The sequence below is a fragment of the Hippocampus zosterae genome, chromosome 1 (genome assembly GCF_025434085.1).
Source record: "Hippocampus zosterae strain Florida chromosome 1, ASM2543408v3, whole genome shotgun sequence".
NCBI classification, from domain to species: Eukaryota; Metazoa; Chordata; class Actinopteri; order Syngnathiformes; family Syngnathidae; genus Hippocampus; species Hippocampus zosterae.
Genome location: NC_067451.1, coordinates 17,849,655 through 17,871,432, shown reverse-complemented (window position 1 = coordinate 17,871,432; position 21,778 = coordinate 17,849,655). Strand labels below are relative to the sequence as shown.

Below are 21,778 nucleotides of genomic sequence, written 5' to 3'. Positions count from 1 at the left end.
GAAGTTGGATTTTGTCCTTTTTTGTGGCGGCCCCAAACCAAACCGTGATGGAAGAACTCACGATTGACTCGATGACTGCCGTGTAGAACTGATGTAGCCTCTCCTGTGGCAGGCCATGCTTCCTCAGCAGCCTCAGGAAGTACATCTTCTGCTTGGCCTTTTTCAGGATGGAGTTGGTGTTGACTTCCCACTTCATGTCCTGGTAGAGGTGGGTGTGTGTGGGAAATAGGGGTGTCCTTTTCAAATTGGCAGAAAAAGTCGTTAGCAGAGAACTGGTTTTTCAGCCTCTGCATAGCTTCTCTTAGCGATGTTAATTTCCTTTGTCAATTGGTTTTGGGCGTGTTTGTACAGTGCCCGATATCCACTTCTAAATGAGGCCTCTTTCTCTTTCCTGAGTTGCCTGAGTTTGGGAGTAAACCATGGCTTGTTATTGTTGAAGGTGCGGAAGGACTTCGTTGGTACACACGTCCTCACAGAAACGTGTTTTAATTGTTCTCGTAGTTTAAGGCTATGGTTTTACATCAGTGTTCTGACTGAAACAGCCTTGAGCAGTTTGGTACAATTAGATATTGAGCCTGTGAGGCTTCTTTCAAGCTTTGTTTGTGTATCACGAGGAGACCCACATTAAGTGAAGAGACGAATAATCCATTTCCGAAAGGACACCGGACATCTGCCATTTTGGTTTGAAGCAACCATTTTAGAGTCAATTTGGTCATTTCTAAGGAATTGAGTTTTCATCATTGCATGTGGATGTGCAAGGCCGTGAAGATTTTAACTGGGCCTATCGCTGTAAGCGACCTTATTTCACTTGAGGCGATTGGGTGCCTTGCTAGCTCATGCGTGTTTTGTGTGTGTGTTTGTGTGTGTGTGTGTGTGTGTGTGTGTGTGTGTGTGTGTGTGTGTGTGTGACTGACCCCAGCCAAGCGCGGTGGGCCGTAACGTGTTGCCGATTGAGTGTTCAGCATGGCCTCCAAGGACTTTGGAGTGGGTCTTTCCCAACACTGGTCATACTGTGAGGCTTCTGATGTGTGTTTCTGTATTTCAGCATGTGCACACCATCTTCTTTGTGCAACGTACACACACACACACTCACATACGCGCACACACACACACACACACACACACACACACAAACACCAAGCACGGCGGTTTAAGAGTAAACCAACAATTGGCGCTATTATTATTCTGCGCTGGCTCCGCTCTACTCTGCTGCCAAGTGTATTGCAACTGTGGGCTATCAATTCATAGCTCTGGTCCCCGGGAAAGCTCTTTGGAAAGCAGAGGGATTTTCATGCTGCATGCTGCGTGCTCTTCGTCTTCCAACTATGAATGCATTTCCTTTTTCATTTTTTGTGAGCTGTACTCTGGCAAGGAAGAGCAACTGCTAATGTTTGAAGTCACTCAGCAAAAAAACATGGAGGTATTGCAGGGACGGGGGCGAGGGTGAGATATAAAGGCACCAAAATGCATATTTGTTCATCGTCGTTCATCAGCTTGAATAACAACACGTTAATAATGAATTGGGCTCATGCATTCACTGTACTGCGGTGCACGAAATACTTTAGTTATCTGCTGCAATACACTCAACAAGTGTGTTAAAATGTTTAATTGCCTTATTTTTCTGAATATTTGTTTGCATTGAATTTACATTGCATTGTCAGTATATTGGCTATAATGCACTCCACCAAAACTTGTTTTACTTGAGGAAAATTGCTGAAAACCTATCGCAGAACCCTCAAGCTTCCTGGCCTCTGATAGAGGACCCGAGCTGAATGAGGGACAGACACTACCCGAGGGGTGAGACGAGGATTTATATATATATACATATATATATATATATATATATAATGACACCTGCACAATCTAATGCAGTTAGGGCATTACAGTGATCTCTCCCTACTTCGCGGTTTGTTTGTTTATTGCGGGTTCAGTGCATCACGGATTTTTTCCAAACATATTAAAAAAAATAGATTTTTAAAAACATTTATATATTTATTTATTTATTTTTACATATATAATGTGTATAGTACTGTGTATGTTGCTATGCTATGCTAAGCTGCAAAACAACAGCGAGTCTATGTGACTCGCTGTTGTTTTGCAGCTTCTCGTGGACCGTTTGCGGACTTAAAATTTTTTTTTTACCTGTTTATGTTAATTGGACGCTTCTTCGCGGATTTTCGTTTATCGCGGGTGGTTTTGGTCCTCATTAACCGCAATAAACGAGGGATTACTGTAATTGCAAATGCATAGAAACAAAGCTAAACCATTTGCTTGCGTTGCTTGAGCATACATTCGTTAAACCTCTTTCCTTCGAGCCTTCAAAGCCACTGACGTAGCAGCCCGTGCTCCCAAGACAGTGACATGGGGACAGCGTGGCTTAAAAGCCTGAGTAGGTTGTGCTCAAATGGCGGCGGTATCACCACAGTGACAGAAATATGCAACCCACACATCAAAGTATCAGTATCAAAACTCTTTCATTCTATGGCACGATGGACTTTTTTTTTAATAGTATAACGAATCATATGGTAATATGATCAAGATCACACAGAACTACATTGGCACAGAAAGAAGTCCCATGTGCTTCTCGCGCACAGCGTTGCAGTGGGGCGAGATGGCTTGCCTACAATTGTGGACATGCATCTTCAAAAGAACATATTAATTGGATTGTTTAGTTAGAAATTAGGTCAGAGTGATCAAAGATGCAAACTCACATTCGTGTAGCCTAAATAAATGAAACGTAATTTGAATCATTTCTCAAAGACTGTGAATGGATGAGGTTATCAATACTGCTGTTTTTAAAAATGGACTATATGCATGACAATTCTTGAACAATTTGCGGGAGAAGGATTTGCAGTGTATGACATTTCGGTTTATATCTTTTCCTAGCTACCGAAACACCATCTGGAAGAAAATGAACCTCATTCATTAAAAGAGTGTCAATGTAGGTTTTATATCATAGGGATATTTTGTAGCTCTGAGCAGGTGCTTTTCAAAGTGGAAATGTCATCGGAAGCACTGACTTTTTAAAGATGAAGGAATAACTCTGTCGCGTGCTGGCCAGTATTTTCAGCTTTGTATTTGCACACATTCACCAATGAGTCGGTACTGCTACATAGGAGATAAAGGTTTACATATTTTGTCAGACAATTTAAGCATTGCCACATCGAATTAACAAAGGTAGATCGTCCATCTTTCGCTTTGCCTGTCCTCCCTCAGCTCCCCAGCCAGTCACAAAGTTGCACTCTCTCTCACTCCCTTCTCTCCCCCTCCATCCATCTGAGGCATCCATCTATAACAAGACGATGATGTCATCACGAAGCTTCATTGGAACATTTATCCTCATCCTTTAGTTTGTAGTTTTTATGTTGTTATTTTATTATCAGTTGTCTTTTATGTTTTTGTAAGCTCAATTTTGCCGCCTCTGCACCATCGATCATGACAGCAAAGACTTTGTATTCTATTTGGTCTATTCTATTTGGTGTTTTTATGCCCTCACAACAAATGTGGGTTCAGCCAGTCAAAATAAGCCATGCAAGTCTATGTTTACATGGACTTTCTGTCCTGTGAAAGAGTAAGTGACTCATTAAATCGAATGTGGTGCTTTCATCGCTTCTGGAGCAATTAATAAGGTAATACTTCAATAACAGTAACTTGATATCATTTCAGCAGACTGCAAGTACATTTTAAAGCCTTTGAGGCTATTGCTACATTTTAGACTAGCAACCGGAAGTTAATTAGTCCCTACTCTAAATGCGGAAATAATGCATGCAGAGTCCATTAAGCCCCGGGGTCAGTGTGGTACTGCAGCTCGGTAACCATCACTTGAAATGATATTTAGGGTGATTTTTAAGGTACTTAAGGTGTAATTGTATTACTGTGAGCATGGAAACATTTCTTTAAAAAATATTAGCAATTCAATCATAACAACATGGTATTTTTATTATTTTTATCACAATCCAAACATTGCCATCACAGGGGAAATATTTACATATATCATTTTCTTCATAATCCATTATTAATTACAAAATAACAACTTTGAATTCTTATCATTTCACCTTTTGAATGCATGTATTTACAATATATTTCATTAAAATGTAATCTGTAGTGTATCACTCAATAAATGTTTTTAAAAAATGACAGAACACAGTATGATGCAGTCCAGAAATGAAAACTGAGCCTTTCCAACAGCAGATTTTGAGTTGTTGTTTCTTTTTTCAATCATTTATTGTCATTTCCGTAATGTTTTATTAACGATCATCCAGTGGAAGCATGTTGTTGTTGTTGTAAGTACTCTGAATTGATCTGAAATCGCAGACAATTATTTCATTTTTCATGGTGTCATTTAATGAATTTTAATTGAATGCCAACCAGTTCATGGTGTACCTCGCCAACGGCCAGAAGACAGCTGAGTTAGGCTCCAGAACGCCCCGTGAACCATTGTGAGAAAAAGCAGATCAGAAAATGGATGGATGACTTTTATTTCATAGTTGCTTGGGAAAGAGCGCCGTGAACTAATAAAATCATCACCAATAAACTCAGTGGCTGCAATCTCCTGATCCAGTCGAATGGATTGCTGGTGTTCTGGTGATGTCTTTAATCCCCTCTTTTAAAAACAAAACAAAACAAGAATTGCAATTTCATGACAATTATGACATGGACAATTCCACACCACTTTCGGTGTTATCCAATGGAAACGATGAGATAAGCTCTAAAGATTTTTTTAATGTTTAAAAAAAAAAAAAAGAAGAAAAAAAACACTTTTGATTCTTGGACCCGCAGATGAAGGACAATTTTAGGCAATTAGAAGGGCTGATTTAAATGCTTTCCCATGGTCAACTTTTAAACAATTTTGCAGGTGTGGTCATACTTGTAAAATGAAGGTTTAGTAATGTGAAAATTCAAAGCCAATTTGATCGAGTAAGATTGCATATGATAGGCATGTCAATCATAAATATGCCCACAAGGACCTACGGCCAAAAAGACACAGGTCATTTCCTTTTTGGGTTTTTCAAGTGTTCTTACAAGGCCAATTTGTCCTACGAAAAATAAACTGATATAGAAAACAGATCGTGGGACTAAACATTAGTGTTTAGAGGATTTTTGTTGTTGTTGTTTTTGCATAGCTGCATAATGCTGGCGGAGTTTGATGACTCACCATAAATCGGGAAACTAATACAGTAACTCCACAATTTTAAAAAGTTAGCCCCCGAAGCCAGTTTCACTTAGCAATATCAATCTGTGGTGGACTCATCTATCATGGGGAGGTCCACAAAAACCTTCAAGAACCAATGTCTGACATGTTTAAGTTTGCAAAATGTGATAACAACACAATCATTTCAAGGTCAACTCCACAATGTCAGATCATGCCCAATTGTCTTGTTTGTGAAGACGGTCTGACCCTCCTGATATTGAGAGATGCCCCAAACAAGCAGAAGTTTACATCAGACATGCACTTTTTGTGAGGGGTGGGAATCAAGCCTAACTTGAACCCCCTTTCCCTCCCCCAAAAATGTTTGTATTTGACTATATTGAAGAATTTCAAAGCTAAATGTACTACACACTATGATCTACATCCTACCACATTAGTCTTGAAAGGAAAGTGCTTACAGATGGATAAATCTGAAAATGAATGTGCCAGAGGTGAACATGTACCTGGGGCAAGGACTCTCCAGAACTACCGCTAACAACCCAGGGTAAAATGATCCCTTCCCTGTCATTGAAACGCTCTCTCAGTCAAGCAGTGCAACATACATCCTTCATGCCCTTTCCTACTTACCTTTGAATCCGGGCCTTAGGGGGCATCTTGTGGTATCTTAGGTCATTATAGCAAGAGGTCTGGGTTTACTGTTTAGCTTGTGGAGTTGAACATTGACTTCAGATACTATTGTATCCCATTTGTGCCGAACTAGTGTGGAAGTGTTACCTGCCTGGCCCATACAAACAAAAGATGGTCGCACAAGAGAAATATTAACAAAGTGTTTTGTCAGCAAGCTAATTTGTAGAAGAGCACGTTTGCGGCAGTGGCGAGCTGTCAGAAGGGAGATGCTAAGCTGTCATCATCTGTGAGATCATCTGCCATCTGCTCTCTCGCGGAGGTTTTTGCATTCAGAACATGCATTTACGTGGCATGCATTTGCAATGAATGTCTGGAATTCAAATACACGCTGATGAATGCCTGCTAAATAACTCACAGGGTTATTTCTATGGTGCAACAAATATGTAATCTTTGAAATATCAGTTACTTTGCCCCGTACCCATCCCTCTGCAGAGATGTGGCTTAAAAAGAGGTCTCGCTGTCTGATCAGACAGCATTGAAGAGAAGGAGGAGAGCAGTGAATATATTCTGGCAGAAACTATGATGGAATTCACACTTCATTTCTTTCACTTAAAAAAAATAATAAATAAAACACAGTCTCTGGAAATTGTCAGCTCCCCTTGAGTAAATCAACCACCCTCAAACTCACTCAGGGCAAGGTTGTTCTGATGGGCCCCAATTCCACGGAGTAGACCTCCCCTCCGACCACCCTTGCCAAGGGAAGAATATTACTGTGTTACAATGGAACAATCCAAAAGTATTGGGATATGGAGTTCACCCATTTTCTGGATAAAGCACCCTACCTGCCTGCCAACCCATCGACTGACTGAATGACCAACCAACAAATGTATAGTACCTGCCCAACCAACCAATTTATGTACTAACCTTCCTCCCAATTGACTGACCTTCAGACAGATTTACATACCTACCCCCACTAACCTACAACCACCTTCGTAGCTATCTTCCAAATGACTGACCTGCCTATCTACCTGCAACCAAAATCCGACCTCCAAACGAACCTGCTCACTTACTGTACTAAAATCCAGAATACCTACAGCCCAATAGACCGATCAACCTACGTATATACCGACTAACACACCTCCCTACCTACGACCGACTGACAGATTGACCCACCGTATACTAATTTTTGCTTGACTTTATTTTGGGATATACTTGTTTGATTTACCTTTATTTCCACCCCAGCGAACAAACCACTGGGATCACAGCTTATAAGCCAGGGAAGCCGGTGCTATTTTATCAACTGAGCACACTGCAGATAAAGAACCAACCTTCCACAAAAGTGTTTAATCCTGGATGTCATCCATTATTCACTACATTTAAACCAAATTCTAAAAGGGCTTTTTATCATGCGCTTTCAGGCATCCCGAGTGAGTTTTCTTTCAGCGATCATGTTGTGCGCATACAAAGATTAAATAGCAGGAATCCTATGCACTCGCCATTTTGTGTTTGCCGAAGGCCAAGGCAGTCAAAGCAAATGGCCTTTCAGTTCCATTAGTGGCGGCATCAGTCTCTTAATGGAGAGCAAAATGGCACAGGACCTTTTGCGGTACTTACACAATGAGAATAAAGTCTTTCATGACGTGCGCTCCGTTTAATGGCTGCAAAGCGACTGTTGTGCCAGAACATTATACCGTGTGATATGCAAGGGCTCTCAATGCTGGAATTCATGCTCATTTAAAATGAATGTCACAGGAACCCAGTAGGCCTGAACGTCAAAAGTGGCACCATTGTGGCAAAATGTGAATGAAACAATGACGGGGTGTCTGTTTGGTACTTTTGTGACGATCCATTCACCGACCACTCTTGGGGAATCTTGACTCTATACTCGCAGTGGTCGACGTTCTGTACGGTAACGCAGTGGCTGACTGATTACTATAGGGGTGGATCATCTTTTGTGCTTCAGGGCCACATGTCATTTTTAAAGCAGACAGACGCACCAGGTTATTTTTGGATTATTGAGTTGACCAACTGAAATACGGTTCAACCCTTACGTCACCTACCTTACCTTTCTACCTACCTACTTATTGATTTACAGACCTACTCCTACAGTCTATATCAGGGGTGCCTATTAGGTAGATCCTGATCTACCGGTAGATCTAAGACAGGTCCCAAGTAGATCCGAGAAGTGTCGAGAAGAAAAAAAACAAAAAACCATTTGTGTGTCTTTGTACATGTTAGTAATATATTTTTTGTGTTAATATACATTGCACACTAATCAGTCTCATTTTCACTAAAAAATATATTTAAAAAATAACCTAGCCGACCTTCCTAGCGACCAACTGATATACCTTCCTACCCGCCCACCTCCCTCCCTCTTTACTCAATTCCTCTAGCCCCACTTATCAACTCACAGACAGACTACAATTGTACCTCCCAAATCAACCTAACAACCTCTCTACCTAGAACCTACCTTGTACTTGTCTACCAATTAACTTACCCACCCACTGACCGAATGACTTCATTAACTCCGACCTACATAAATATTGGAAAAAAAGTCACTCATCAATTGACAATTAATCTCATCACTTCATCCCTCTAGGAAATGAATTAAAATACTTGTGTGTGTGATCCCTACTACACAAGCCATTCATACCAAGATATTTAGAGAGATGTTTGTGGAAAAACACAAGAAGGCATCGTACCACTGCTTTTAATACAGTAGATGTGCAAAATTCATTAAGGAGGCAAATTAATGGGTCATTTCAGCTCTGGCATGAAGTATTCATCAGGAAGAATATTTTAAGAGCCTCTTTCTGATCCTGACTTTTCTGATCCGAATCTTTAGAGCTCTCCAGCTTGATGCCATTTCAAAGCCAAAGCGTTTCATCTGCCTTCCCAGACACCAAACCTGCACTTGAAAGGCTGACTGGCCCATGTCAAAGCTCATTGTCCACAATCCTATTGCCGACTTAATTTTGTACGGGATCCAACTAAGTTGAGGATTTGTGCGCTTGGGACATGAGTCTCTACATGAAAAGGATTTTTATTCATATGCGCAGAGCTTGAAATGCTTACCTGAAATTGAAAACCTCTAACCTAGGCTTGGGAAACAAACTTGAAACCTAAAATATGGCTTTAAAAACAAATTTTAATCATACATTTATTTCCTGACTATTTCCCTCCATATTTCAACCTAATTCTCTTCATCAACGTAGCACTTTGGCTTCAGGTGAGCTAATTCCCTCATTTCCACCCCTTCTTCTCTTCTTGTTTTCCTGCTCCACTACATCAAGTTTGTGCTGGAGTATGTGCTGATGGAAAATGTTTCAGTTAATAATAAGAAGAAAGTTTTGCTTCAGGCCCAGAGTTGAAGCAACAGCTGACACCGAGCCACATTTCTATTAGCCTGCTTAGCACTTTTCTAATAGGACTCTCCGTCTGGACCCGGAAGATGAGTGGTGCCTTTCGTGTTTATTATCTTTGCCTTGTGTGTTTACCACCAGCGAAACAAACACACTTGTGTTCTGCTGCACCATTTCAGATCAACAATCGATTTTAAGCTTTAAAACGTGGCATGAATCTCCGACAACTATTCCTATGACCAAAAATATATAAAGACTGTAAACCTTACTTTAAAACCCGACCTTGGCCTAAGGTACTGATTTGAAACCCTAAACCTTATTTGAACCCCGAAGTACAGCTGTCACTCTACATATGACTCATTCTCATTATAAGCTAAGATTGAAGTGCAGGATGTATTGTATTGTATAGAGGATCTTCACTTTGCTTCTTCCTATTTTTTTTCTCTCATGGGCATTCGGGTTATTCAATTCCTGTCACCAATGAGAGGAGACCATCTCGGGACCTTTTTGCTTGATTCAATGAGACATCATCTTAGGAAGAGTCTTGTTACTGAAACTTGATGACTTGACAATGATGTCCCAAAAGGAGATGTCATCGCTGCCTTAATTGTTACGTAAGACAAAGTTTGCTACTGAAGGTTTCTAAAATAGAGATAATACACATCATTGACACATGGCCTGTGTTGAAACCATACTTCCAAACCGGATTGAATTGGCTTGAAAGCCTAATTCATAACCCTAATTTGAAACTTTAATGTGATTTGAGAGCATACTTTTAAATCCCTGAATAGAACCTCTAAAATAGGCTTTGGGCCACAATTTGAAACCCTTGAAACAATTGTGTAAAAAATAAATTGAAACCCTGGCAACCTGGACCCCTAACCTCTTTCAACAATAATTTGAAGTCTCACTCAGAGTTTGAAAGGCTATTCCTTGTTTGAACTCCTACTTTGAAACACGAACCTTGCCTTGAAATCCAATTTTGTAGTCATAATCTTTTTTGACAAAATAAGCCTTGCAGCGTCAAACCCAAACCCTCATTTGAAATATCTCTTTGCAACCCCAATCCTGGCTTGAAACCCTATTTTTCTCTTCAACCGTACTTGAACTCGACGGCTGGAGACCCTAACCTTCGTTTAGAACCTAATTTTGATACTCTAATACTGGTTTGAAGCCCTATTTTGTAACCTTAACTCAAGTTTGTAACCTTGACACCGGCTCAAAATCCTAACCCTTGCTTATAAGGATAAAATTGAAACTTCATTCCTAGCAGCTTGAAAGCCTACCTCAAAACCCGACCGAACCTTAACTTGAAACCCTAAATCAAAACCCCACACCTATCTTCAAGTCATATACCTGTTTTCAATTCCTCCATTGAAACACTAACCCCTATCATGAAACCCTCGTTTGAAACCATAAATGTGGCTTAAAATCATATTTTGTAACCATAACCATTTTGTAACTGTAACTCTACCTTTAAACCCTAACCTTTGATTCAAATAACAAGCCGCATGTGAAATATCCTTTCAATCTCGAACCCTTGTTGAAACCAGGCAAAACAGTTTTACTCCCTAAACAGTCACTGAAGTAGTCACTCTTCTTGTACTACAAATATTGCTACTGGTCACTCTAAAATGGTTCAATGATTTTCTGCACCAACTGTATAAACTGTCATCGTATTGTATTCTACCACTGATCACTTTAGCTCTGATTGATACTTTGCACATTGTCTCACTTACAGTACGAAATTTCCTTGCATACCTATTTATCATGTCCTTGTTTACGATGATACTAATGCAGCGTGTTATACCGGAGACAAATTCCTTGTGTGTTCTACATACTTGGCCAATAAAGATGATTCTGATTCTGATTCTGATTCTGAAATGTGAACTTTTGAATGTGAAGTTTTCTTGCATTGCACGCCCATCATTTGTGCGAAAAAGAGCACCTTTGCAAGTATCAAAATGGCACAGCCATTAAAGGCACTTCTCAATAACATCCTTTAATCTGAACTCTGTCTCCCCAAATTGTCACTCCCCAAACCTCAAGAAGCGGAAGGTGGACCAATGTCATCAGGTATTTATAATGGACATATTATATGTTCCTTCCACTTTCAATTGGCAATCAAAATTGAAAAAGTGACTTGTGACCACAGCCCAAGTTTGAAAACTAAATGTATCTAGTATCTATTCATTTATAATGCATGAAACTGAACGGTGTTGCTCTGACAACCAATAATGACAATACTACGACTAATAATAATAATAATAATAATGAAAATTGCAGTTTTGCCCATTAGTTGAATTTTAATTAATGTATAATCTAATTTAAAAACAATCACAGTGTCCCTAATCCCTAAACATATTGTGAGGGTCTGTTAGGAGCGTCTAGCAGAATTCCCTGTCAGAACAAGTTTCAAGTCCCACCTCCGGCAGAGCTCTTATAATAATAATAATAATAATAATAATAATAATAAATTTCATTTATAAGCGCCTTTCCCCTCGTTCCGATCGGCCGGGGGACATTGAGTCCGCTCTCATGTTCCGCTCCTCGATTGTCGGCCTATTGGGCTTGTGGCCGTAAACTGGTCGGTGTGCCTGTCGTAGCAGTAACACCCAAACCCGCTTTGATCACAAGCTATGGGTTATGACCGAAAGAATGAGATCCTGGGGACAAGCGGTCGAAATGAGTTTCCTACACAGGGTTTCCGGGCTCTCCCTTAGAGATAAGATGAGTAGCTCAGTCATCCGGGGGTGGCTCGGAGTCGAGGTGCTTCTCCACATCGAGAGGAGCCAGATGAGATGGCTCGGGCATGGCTGGTGAGGCATTCCGGGCATGTCCCACTAGCAAGAGGCCCTGGGGACGACCCCGGACATGCAGGAGAGACATTGTGTCTTCCAGCTTGCCTGGGAATGCCTTGGGATCTCCGAGCTGGAAGAAGTGGCTGGGGAGAGTGAAGTCTGGGCATCCCTGCTAAAACGGTTGCCTCCGCTACCCGAGCCCAGATGAGTGGTAGAATAATGGATGGATGGAAAGTCTGACTCATTTTCTGTTTGATTTAAATAATATTCATTCACTCATTCATTCATCTTCCGAGCCGCTTGATCCTCACTAGGGTCGCGGTGGGTGCTGGAGCCTATCCCAGCTGTCTTCGGGCAGTAGGCGGGGGACACCCTGGATCAGTTGCCAACAACCATCCACGCTCACATTCACACCTAGGGACAATTTAGAGTGTTCAATCAGCCTGCCACGCATGTTTTTGGAATGTGGGAGGAAACCGGAGCACCCGGAGAAAACCCACGCAGGCCCGGGGAGAACATGCAAACTCCACACAGGGAGGCCGGAGCTGGAATCGAACCCGGTACCTCTGCACTGTGAAGCCGACGTGCTAACCACTGGACTACCGGGCCGCCCTATTTAAATAATAATAATTATTATTATTATGAGCGATGACTTTTAAATGTCATGATTTTTAATTGCAATTGATAGTGGAAAGAACCAATGCTCTACAGTATTATTCACCATATAACTCATATCCACCATATAACTCAAACTCAGAAAGGCGACCCTCTTCCCATTTGTGGCTCATTGGAGCAAATCAGATTTGTCAGCACTGTGCGGCTTTTTTTTACCTGTTTAAATGGGCCGAGATGGATAGATTATCACTGTGCGCCATTCTGGGGGGCCAATTTCACAGCTTTGTGTGAAATTGGAAAACCTGTTCTCACCGACTGAGAGCTAATGGATGTTCTGGTCATTAGTTATTTGAGAGTCTTTTCCGGCAGTAATCAAACATGAAGCATGGCGTTAAGCGGCCGTAAAAGAAGCAGATGCTTCGCTAACTGACCTTCTGTTTGAGAAAAAACTAGTATCAGGGATGCCCTGCTCTGACTCCACATCCTATTTTTTTTCTGCAATGCTTGCATCTTTTCTCAGTTTATTGTCTCGCTCTTAGTTGTATTTACTTTATTTGGTGTCTTATAGGTGGCTGTTTGTACCACATTTTACCCATCTGCTTGCTCTCAGTGCCAATTTGGTAATGTAGTACATGCGGTGGAGCGCTGTGGGTGAGTTTGTTGGGGATTTAAACCCTCAGCTCTAAAAACATGCACTGTACACTATATTCATTGACACATCTAAACAGTCTTCATTGATTTGACATCCACTGTTGTAGTCCTTCGAATGGACTATATTGACTGTTTAGCACCGCTTTCTGAAGCCACCACTTGCCAATTTATGAATTAGGCTTCCAAGTTTGGGTTATTGCATGTTTTCACCGTGCCTTTGGGTTTTCTCCGGGTGTTCTGGTTTCTTCCCACATTCTAAAAGCATACATGGCAGGATAATCGGACACTCTAAATCATCCCTAGTTGTGATTTTGCTTGTGCTTATGTGTGTGTGTGTGTGTATATAATTTCTAAATGGGGTTTCACCTTGGAGTTGTGGTCACAAAGTAGGGCTTCAAGACAGTGTTTCTGGTTTAAGACTCAACAAAGGTTAAGATTATGTGTTCAAGCCAAGGTTAGTTTTAAAATAAGGTTCCAATGCAGTGCTGTGATTCAATTTTGAGTTCCGAGCTAAGGCTTGGGTTTCTAAGTAAGGTTTCAAGTATTAGTTAGGCTTGTGAATTAAGGTCTCAAAACATCTGCAGGGTTTGGGAATCAATTAGTCGCCTCACTAAATAGAAAACGAAAGCTATGATCAAAGTCTAACATGAGTCCATCTCTCCCCTCCTCTCTCTTCTCTCTCTAGGCGACCATCTGCCCAGTCCTCAGGGTCCTCCCCCCCTGCCGCCAGCACCACCGCCGCCTCCCCACAAGCAGCACCCCTCCATCACATCCCTGAGCCGCGGCTCGCTGGCCAATCACAGGGCCGCGAGCCCGCCGTCCTCCGCCGGCCTGGCGGCCGATTTGCAGAGCACGGCGGAATGCGTCCAGCTGCAGGACAGCTGGGTGCTGGGCAGCAATGTGGCCCTGGAGAGCCGGTACGTTAAGCACCATGCTTCCCAGCATGCATTGCTGTGGCGCTCACTCGGTTGCCGTTTTTATCCTAATATCCCGCCATGGGTTCGGATAACATGTCCTGTAGTGATGATCTGTGGACGAGCAGCAGTGCTGTCCTATTAATTATTTCGTTAGCTCGACATTTACACTCAGCAGGACTTTGGACTAAGCAGCCTTATTTGCACATTTGCAAAGTAGCATTTTATATTCGGGTTTTCATCTTGGGTTAGGGCTTCAAGATAAGGTTTCAAAACAGAGTTGCAAAGGGTTAGCTTCACATTCGGTTCTCAACCTTAGGCTATGGTTTCAAGTTAAAGCCTCTTGATGTTGCATTTAGCAGGGCGCCGACAAACCAAGTCATTACGAGGGCACAGCCTCGTGGTGACATCAGACGCCGCATCCAATAGGAGAGGTGTTGGCAGAGTGATTTAAAAATACTAACAGCAATAGACCAAACAGTTAGATGGCATCCGTGCCACTTCCTGGGAGGCCGTGAAGCAGCCACTACTAATTTTGGGCAAGCTTGCCCTCGAGCACGGTTGCCCATGTGCCACGTTGAACACGAAGAAAAGGCCTTTGAGCGATCAAATTGCGGTTTTAAGAATGAGTTTGACTTTCAAAGTAAGATTCAAAGGGTGTGTCAGGGTTCCAAACTTGGTTTAAGCTCTCAAATTAGGGTTTAAAACTGAGCTTAAGGTTTCAAATAATGACCATTATTGAACTTCTAATAAGCGTTTGAAACCAGAATCAGGATTTCAGAATTATGGTGTAAACCAAGGGTTCATCGAGAGCCATGTCCTGCCTGTTTTAGATCCCTCCCTACTCCACCACACCTGATTCAATTGTTCATCATCGTTTCAGGCCTCTACAGAGCTTGCTGATGAGCTGATCATTTTTTTGTGGATTGTTTTGCCTTTCACTAATGTAAGCGCATCGGTTGATAATCGTAGACGTAGACGTAGACGTAGTCTTTGACGTATTTCTCTTGTGTAAAACAAGTTATCGTTGCAGTTGATTCGGAATAGCTCATAGTGTATAGTGTACTCCAAACACACATCCCTTTTTGCCTTTTGTTGGGACAAGAGAACTTAATGAATGCAAGAAAATTATTGTGTTTGGAGTTTACTGGTTCGCTGGCTGTTGAGCTGCACATAGTCACATGTTGAGAGGACAGCACACAAGCATTGAGCTTTTAAAAGAAAGCATCAAGTGAGGCTTTCAAGTGGCTTTTTAGACGGGGTGAACATTTTGAATATAGGTCAGGGTTTTAAAATAGCAATTGAAGCCATAGTTAAGGCTTCAACATGTGATGTGGTTGTTGATTGCATCAAATCATGTTCACACCTGGGTGACACCCTGGCAGAATTGGCTTTTAACAAGTTATCTCGTCTTGCGCCTGACTCAATGTGATTCACACCAGCCTCCGTTTCACCGTCGGCATGGAAGGGTTTTTTTTTTCTCAGGAGAATTCAGGAGGACTTGGTGTAAATTGTCAACACAAATGGTGTTGACCTTGATCAGGCCGGGAACCATCATGTAGGCCTCACGGTTAGGTGGCTAAAACCGTGCTATCTTCGGGGGTGCATTTATCAAATGAGGGATCGACAGTACATTTAGAGATTGCAAATCGGGGTTCTGCACTTAAGATCACGTTTCAATTCAAGGTTTGAAAACAGATTCGGGCTTTCAAATAAGGGAATGAGTTTCAAATCGAAATTTCAAGACTGGGTCAGGATTTCAAAGTCAGGTTTTAAGACCAGATTTGAGGTTTCCTTTTGAATCAGGGTTAGGTTTTTGCAGGAGTCAAAGTTTCAGAATCTAATCTAGAGTTAGAATTTAAAAGTTATGGTTTCCAATCCGGTTAGGGTTTTAAAGCACCGGTGATGCCTGGATTGGGGTTTCAAATTAGGATTTCAAGCATGGATTTGTGTTTTATGTTTAAAATGCTTTATGAATTAAATTGGATTGGATTTTGAATCAGGGTTTCAAGATAAGGGTAAAATTTCAAGTTTGGGTTTCAAAACAGGATTAAGGTTTTAAAGCAGAGTTGCAAGCCTGGTTTAGGATTTCAAACTGGGTTTAGGACTCCAAATAAAGGCTTCAGGTCAGGTATTGGGTTTTAAAGACCCCTACGTTGATGTTTAAAATCAGGGTTTCAAGCCTGAGTTTGGTTTTCAAAGTATGGTTTCAAGCCTAGTTTATACATTGTGGTAAGATTTATAGAATGGCACCCTCGGGAGTTCACTTTTAACAAGCTCTCTTATCTGACACTCTTGATTTGTGCATTGAACGAGATCCAGTCACGGCAAGTCAAAATTGAGGACTTACTGTAAGGCACTCGAAGCAAACATTTATCAGGCCGGCGACGCCGTTTGCGATGCATTTGTGACACAATAACGGCGTGATAGAGTATGAGCCGTAAAGCCGTAAAGCAGACACTTTAATTCTTCAAGTCCTGCCGTGAAGCATCATTTTATTCACTGCGCTTCTCTCTTTCTTTGCTTTTTTACGAGCACCACTAAAATCTCATTGTTTACTTTTTATTTTTCTCCTTTTCCCGTTGCTTTCCGAACGGGGTGGCAGTTGGTCCCACATGTCTCCGTTAACTATGAGCTGCACAGTACGTGCTCTGGTGGCATTTTAGTGGAAAAAGTATACTCCCCAAAAATGTTTTCCTTTATCATTAAACTACTCTAAGTATACCAAAGTAAGATTTATAGACAGGTTTAAGATTTCAACTCTTGATTTCATGCTACGGGTAGGGCCTGAAATTAAGAATTCAAATTAGGGTTTCAAACTCACTGTTACGGTTTAAAGTCAGGTTTCAAAATAATACTTTCAAACAGAGGTCCAGATTTCAAGCCTAGGTATTTGTTTCAAATTAGCTTTCAAATGAGGGTTTAAACCCTTGTTTAGTGTTTCAAAGTAGGATTTCAAATTACGATCCGAGGAAGGCTTTAAAATCACTGCTGTGGTTTGAAGTAAGGGTTTGAAATGTGTGCTTCAAACAGGGGATCGGATTTTAAAGTAGAAAATAACTGTTATGTTTGGACAAGAGTTTCAAATTAGGATTTTTTTTAGCCGGGTTTAGGTTTTAAACAAGGGGTAGAGCCTCAAAACGGGGCTTTAAGACAGGGATAGAGCTTCAAATCAAAGTTTCAGTTGATGGTTGCAGTCTCATTATTTCAAGCCGGTGTTAGCGTTTCAAAGTATTGGGTTAGGGTTTTATAATAAGTTTTCAAACCAGAGTAAGGATTCCAACTTAGGGTTTTAAATCTTGGTTAGGGGTCATTGGAATTGCCACTTCCTTTGCGGTATGGTAAAGAGTGCAAACGTAGCTTGATCACAGTGAGATTTCGGTCTCTCATTGATTGGTCCAATGATGTTCAGCTGATTGCTTGTGTGTCCAATTAACACATTTAGACTAACAACTAATTTAGCGCTGCTAAGTGCTTTTTGCAACTTGAGCTTTTTGTTGATGTCGTGTGGGAGATCTTCCCCTTCGGACCCCAATGAAGTTGTCCCCGCGATGCCGGCAGCCAATCATTGTGGACTTGGTTGATGGGATAGTACTGCAAGTGTGCACATACCGCTTCACGGATGAAGTGGACTGTTGCTATAGGACTTGAAACCCTACCCATAGTACCTTGAAATGTAGCTTTGGTTTGAAACCCTACTATGAGATACTCACCCCGGTAAACCCAAAACCTGACTTCAAAATGTAATTAAAAAAAAAAAAAAACACTTAACCCGGTCATGAAACCTTAACTCTTGTTTACAAACCTAACCCAAACTTAAAATCCTAATTATAAAACTTAAGTCTAATCCAGGTTTGAACCCCTAACATAAGAACCCTAATTTGAAACCGTATCCCCTGTTGATACTCTATTGAAAATCCAAACTCGAATCCCTAACCATGGCTTCAAAACTTAATTTCAAACCCTAAATCTTTTCATGAAACTCAAACCCATGTTTGAAATTCTGACCCTGGCTTGAAACCCTAACTCAAGTTTGAAAGACTCACATTGGCTTCTAACCATAATATGAAACCCTTCCCCATGCTTGAAAACCTACCGGTACATTGAAAGCCGCACTGTCTAAACCTGTCTTGAGAACCCAATTGGAAGACCTAATTCTTGGCGTGAAACCAGTGGCATTGGTAAATATTTGCACTCCTAGATGGGGACATATTCAGACAGCACAGATGGATAAAACAAATATTTTCCACAGACTTCCATAGATTTCAAGATAATTTTATTGAATGATTTTTTTCCCCCTCAATTTGTATCTGTTATTCACGCCCTCTGGATGAGTGGTGGGGGTTCCCTCCGAGCTGACAACAACTGCACTAGGTTGTCTCCCATAAGTCTGGACTTACTTGACTTATTGTAGCATCAAACCCGCACTTACCTTCATCTCATTTTACCTCTCTGTAATAGAAACCAGAAGCAATCACACACACACACACTAAAAGAGTCACAAGACGCTCCTGACTTTACAAGCATGAACCTTGTTGTACTTCTCTCAGCCTGTCCTTCCTCCTTCAACCGGCGGGCCAATCCACTTTATCCGTACTTGTTATCTGCACCCCCCCCTCACGCTCCGCACGCTGCTGAATAAAAGGTGATGGCCTCACCTGCAGCCTTTGGCCAAACTCGGCACAGTTGTCCTGCTGAATCACAGTACAGAGTTCTGTGAGATAGATGCAATTTTTTTTTTGTGACTAATTAGACCAGGGGTGCCCATTACGTCGATCCTGATCTACCAGTAGATCTAAGACAGGTCCCAAGTAGATCCGAGGAGTGTTGAGGAGAAAAAAAACTAACAACCATTTGTGTGTTTTTGTACATGTTAGGAATGTGTATTTTTTGTGTTAATGTACGCTGCACCCTAATCATCCTATCAGTCCCATTTTCACAAATAAATATTTAAAAAATAAAATAAAGCACGCAAAGAATAGGAATCTAGGAGGGCCCAGGGAAGCACTTTAAAACGGTACGTGTGAGCTACGATAGTAGATAGATAGTAGATAACAGGCTGCAAAAGTGCATCGCATGCCTCTGTTTCAGGCTGTTTCTCATCATGATGTGTGTGTGTGTGTGTGTGTGTGTGTGCGCGCGCGCGCGTGTGTGTGTGTTAAGGGTGTGGAAAATAATCGATATTAATCGATACATCGATGCACACGTGCGCGATGCGAGTGCATCGGCTCATTTACTGGGTACGACGCGATTGACGGGTGAAATCCAGATTCATCACGATGCATTGGTGGGTATCGGTAAAATCCGATTCAAGCGCTGTTTTATTCATGTTAAACGTCACCTATCTGCCCTTTCCTAGGCGCAATGAATGCACCATCATTGTTTTGCGTTTTGTGTTGAATACGGACGGTAGCCGTGCGTCACATACAGTCCAGTACACAACTAGCGAAACACTATGGAAGTTCGCGCAAGCAGCAGCGAGGAAACTACTGTATTTAATGCTTCCGCAACATTCAGATCTTATGTTTGGAAATACTACGGCTTCGAAAAGAAAGACGGAAAGATTGATAAAAGCTCCGTAATTTGCAAAAAGGGCTACCCGGTACTCCAGTGGTTAGCACGTCGGCTTCACAGTGCAGAGGTACAGGGTTCGATTCCAGCTCCGGCCTCCCTGTGTGGAGTTTGAATGTTCTCCCCGGGCCTGCGTGGGTTTTCTCCGGGTGCTCCGGTTTCCTCCCACGTTCCAAAAACATGCGTGGCAGGCTGATTGAACAGTCTAAATTGTCCCTAGGTGTGAGTGTGAGTGCAAATGGTTGTTCGTTTCTGTGTGCCCTGCGATTGGCTGGCAACCGATTCAGGGTGTCCCCCGCCTACTGCCCGAAGACAGCTGGGATAGGCTCCAGCACCCCCCGCGACCCTAATGAGGATCAAGCGGCTCGGAAAATGACTGAATAAATGAATTTGCAAAGAATGTCGCACTACGAAGCCATACAACGGCAGCACCACAAATATGCAGACCACTTAAAACTATGGCACCACATCACCGACAAGTTTCCCCCCGCCTCCCCGTCCATTTCCTAGTTGGACAACCAGAGAAACTCTTGGCAAACCAGGTCAGGATCAGAAAAAAATTGCCTCTTATTTTGGGAGGCCCCTTGCAGCTCACTGTGACCGCGCAAGGAAAAACTATATCTTGATGACTCTTTTGGACATTTCACTTTGACACTCAGTGAGAGTGGTCTGTGTACGCTACAATACACACAGCAGCTTTGAGGCTGTGACTGCCACATTGTTTCAATTGTATTTTTTTTCTGTCCTATGGAGATGGATATTTCATATAAGACACTCAGTGAGTAGTCTGTTTGTGTTTACACTACAGCAACAGCTGTGAGTCTCAGGTGCCAAATTGTTTACATTTTCTCTGCACAAAACCCAATTGTGAAAGGGCTTAAATAAGTTGTTTTACACGTTCTACTGTTTATAAGGAATAAAGTGGTCTACTTTTTGCAATAACATACTGAATTCCATCTTTTTTAAAACTTTTTTTATTTGCATCATGTTTAATTGCACAATATCACAACAAATTGCACTGTATCGTATCGGATCGCATTGATTTGAACTAAATGTTTATCGCGTCGTATCACATCGTGAAGACGGTGAACGTATCGCATCGTGCCGCCAGAAAATTCCATGTATCGTTTAAGTATCGCATCGCTGGTAGTGCATCGAGATGTGTATCGAATCGTCCTCAGTGCTGAGATTCACATCCCTAGTGTGTGTGTGTGTGTGTGTGTGTGTGTGTGTGTGTGCGCCGGTAAGGGTAGATCCTGGGAGGTTGGTTGATCGAAAAGTAGATCTTCGGTCCAAAACGTTTGGGCACCCCTGAATTAGACGACGTGTGTGTGTGTGTGTGTGTGTGTGTGTGTGTGTGTGTGTGTGTGTGTGTGTATGTGTTTATTTATATATGTATATATATATAGAGAGAGAGATAGAGATAGAGAGAGAGACATCTAAACAAATCAAGGGAACACTTGGAGTTACATTGTGCTTTTTAAGTGTTTTCTTTATATTTTTAGCAGCATAAATGTATGACAACGACATTTAATGGTTTGATGCAAATTGTATTTTTACCTTTCTGATCCTCTCAAGCTAAGCCCTCATAGTGGACGAGAGTGGACATTTATTTCTATAAGTCTTCACTGTTAGCCTCCAAATAGAACTTATGTACAACACATATGCTTCGTCACAAGCTTCTCTTTTTTGGGGGCCTTGAATAACATCTGAAGGTTGTTCACAATTGTTCCGTCGAAAGCTTTCATGCGTGCAAGGGAAAAGAGGCGTTCTCCATTGACAATGTCGCCCGTGTGGAATTGATCGAGAGCGTGTCGGAAAACGCTTTTCTGACTTGTGGGAGGTCTTCGTGGCGACGATCCTAGAGATGTGCTCTGGTGAGTTGACTGTGAACGATGCAGACAGGAAAAATGTGTAATGAGTGCAATCGTTGTAAATATTTTCTTGAGACAAAAGGGTGACATTAGTACGTTTTTTTTTTTAAATCAGAAATTCATGCCACCAACAAGTGGAAATTAAATAAAAATTAATCGAAAAAAATACACTTGAAATATTTTCTTCTTGATGTTACGTCAGTGGTTTGTATTC

General features: G+C 41.6%; 1 protein-coding gene across 7 annotated transcripts in view; it reads left to right on the top strand.

Moving 5' to 3' along the window:
- si:dkey-237h12.3 (teneurin-3) overlaps nt 1-21,778 on the top strand; it is a 218,297-nt gene that overhangs the window by 69,444 nt on the left and 127,075 nt on the right. For all 7 annotated transcript variants that reach the window (XM_052064659.1, XM_052064651.1, XM_052064641.1 and 4 more), the window contains exon 3: nt 13,891-14,122. In XM_052064659.1, coding sequence (XP_051920619.1) covers nt 13,891-14,122 — 232 coding nt within the window. The remainder of the gene's footprint in view (nt 1-13,890; nt 14,123-21,778) is intronic.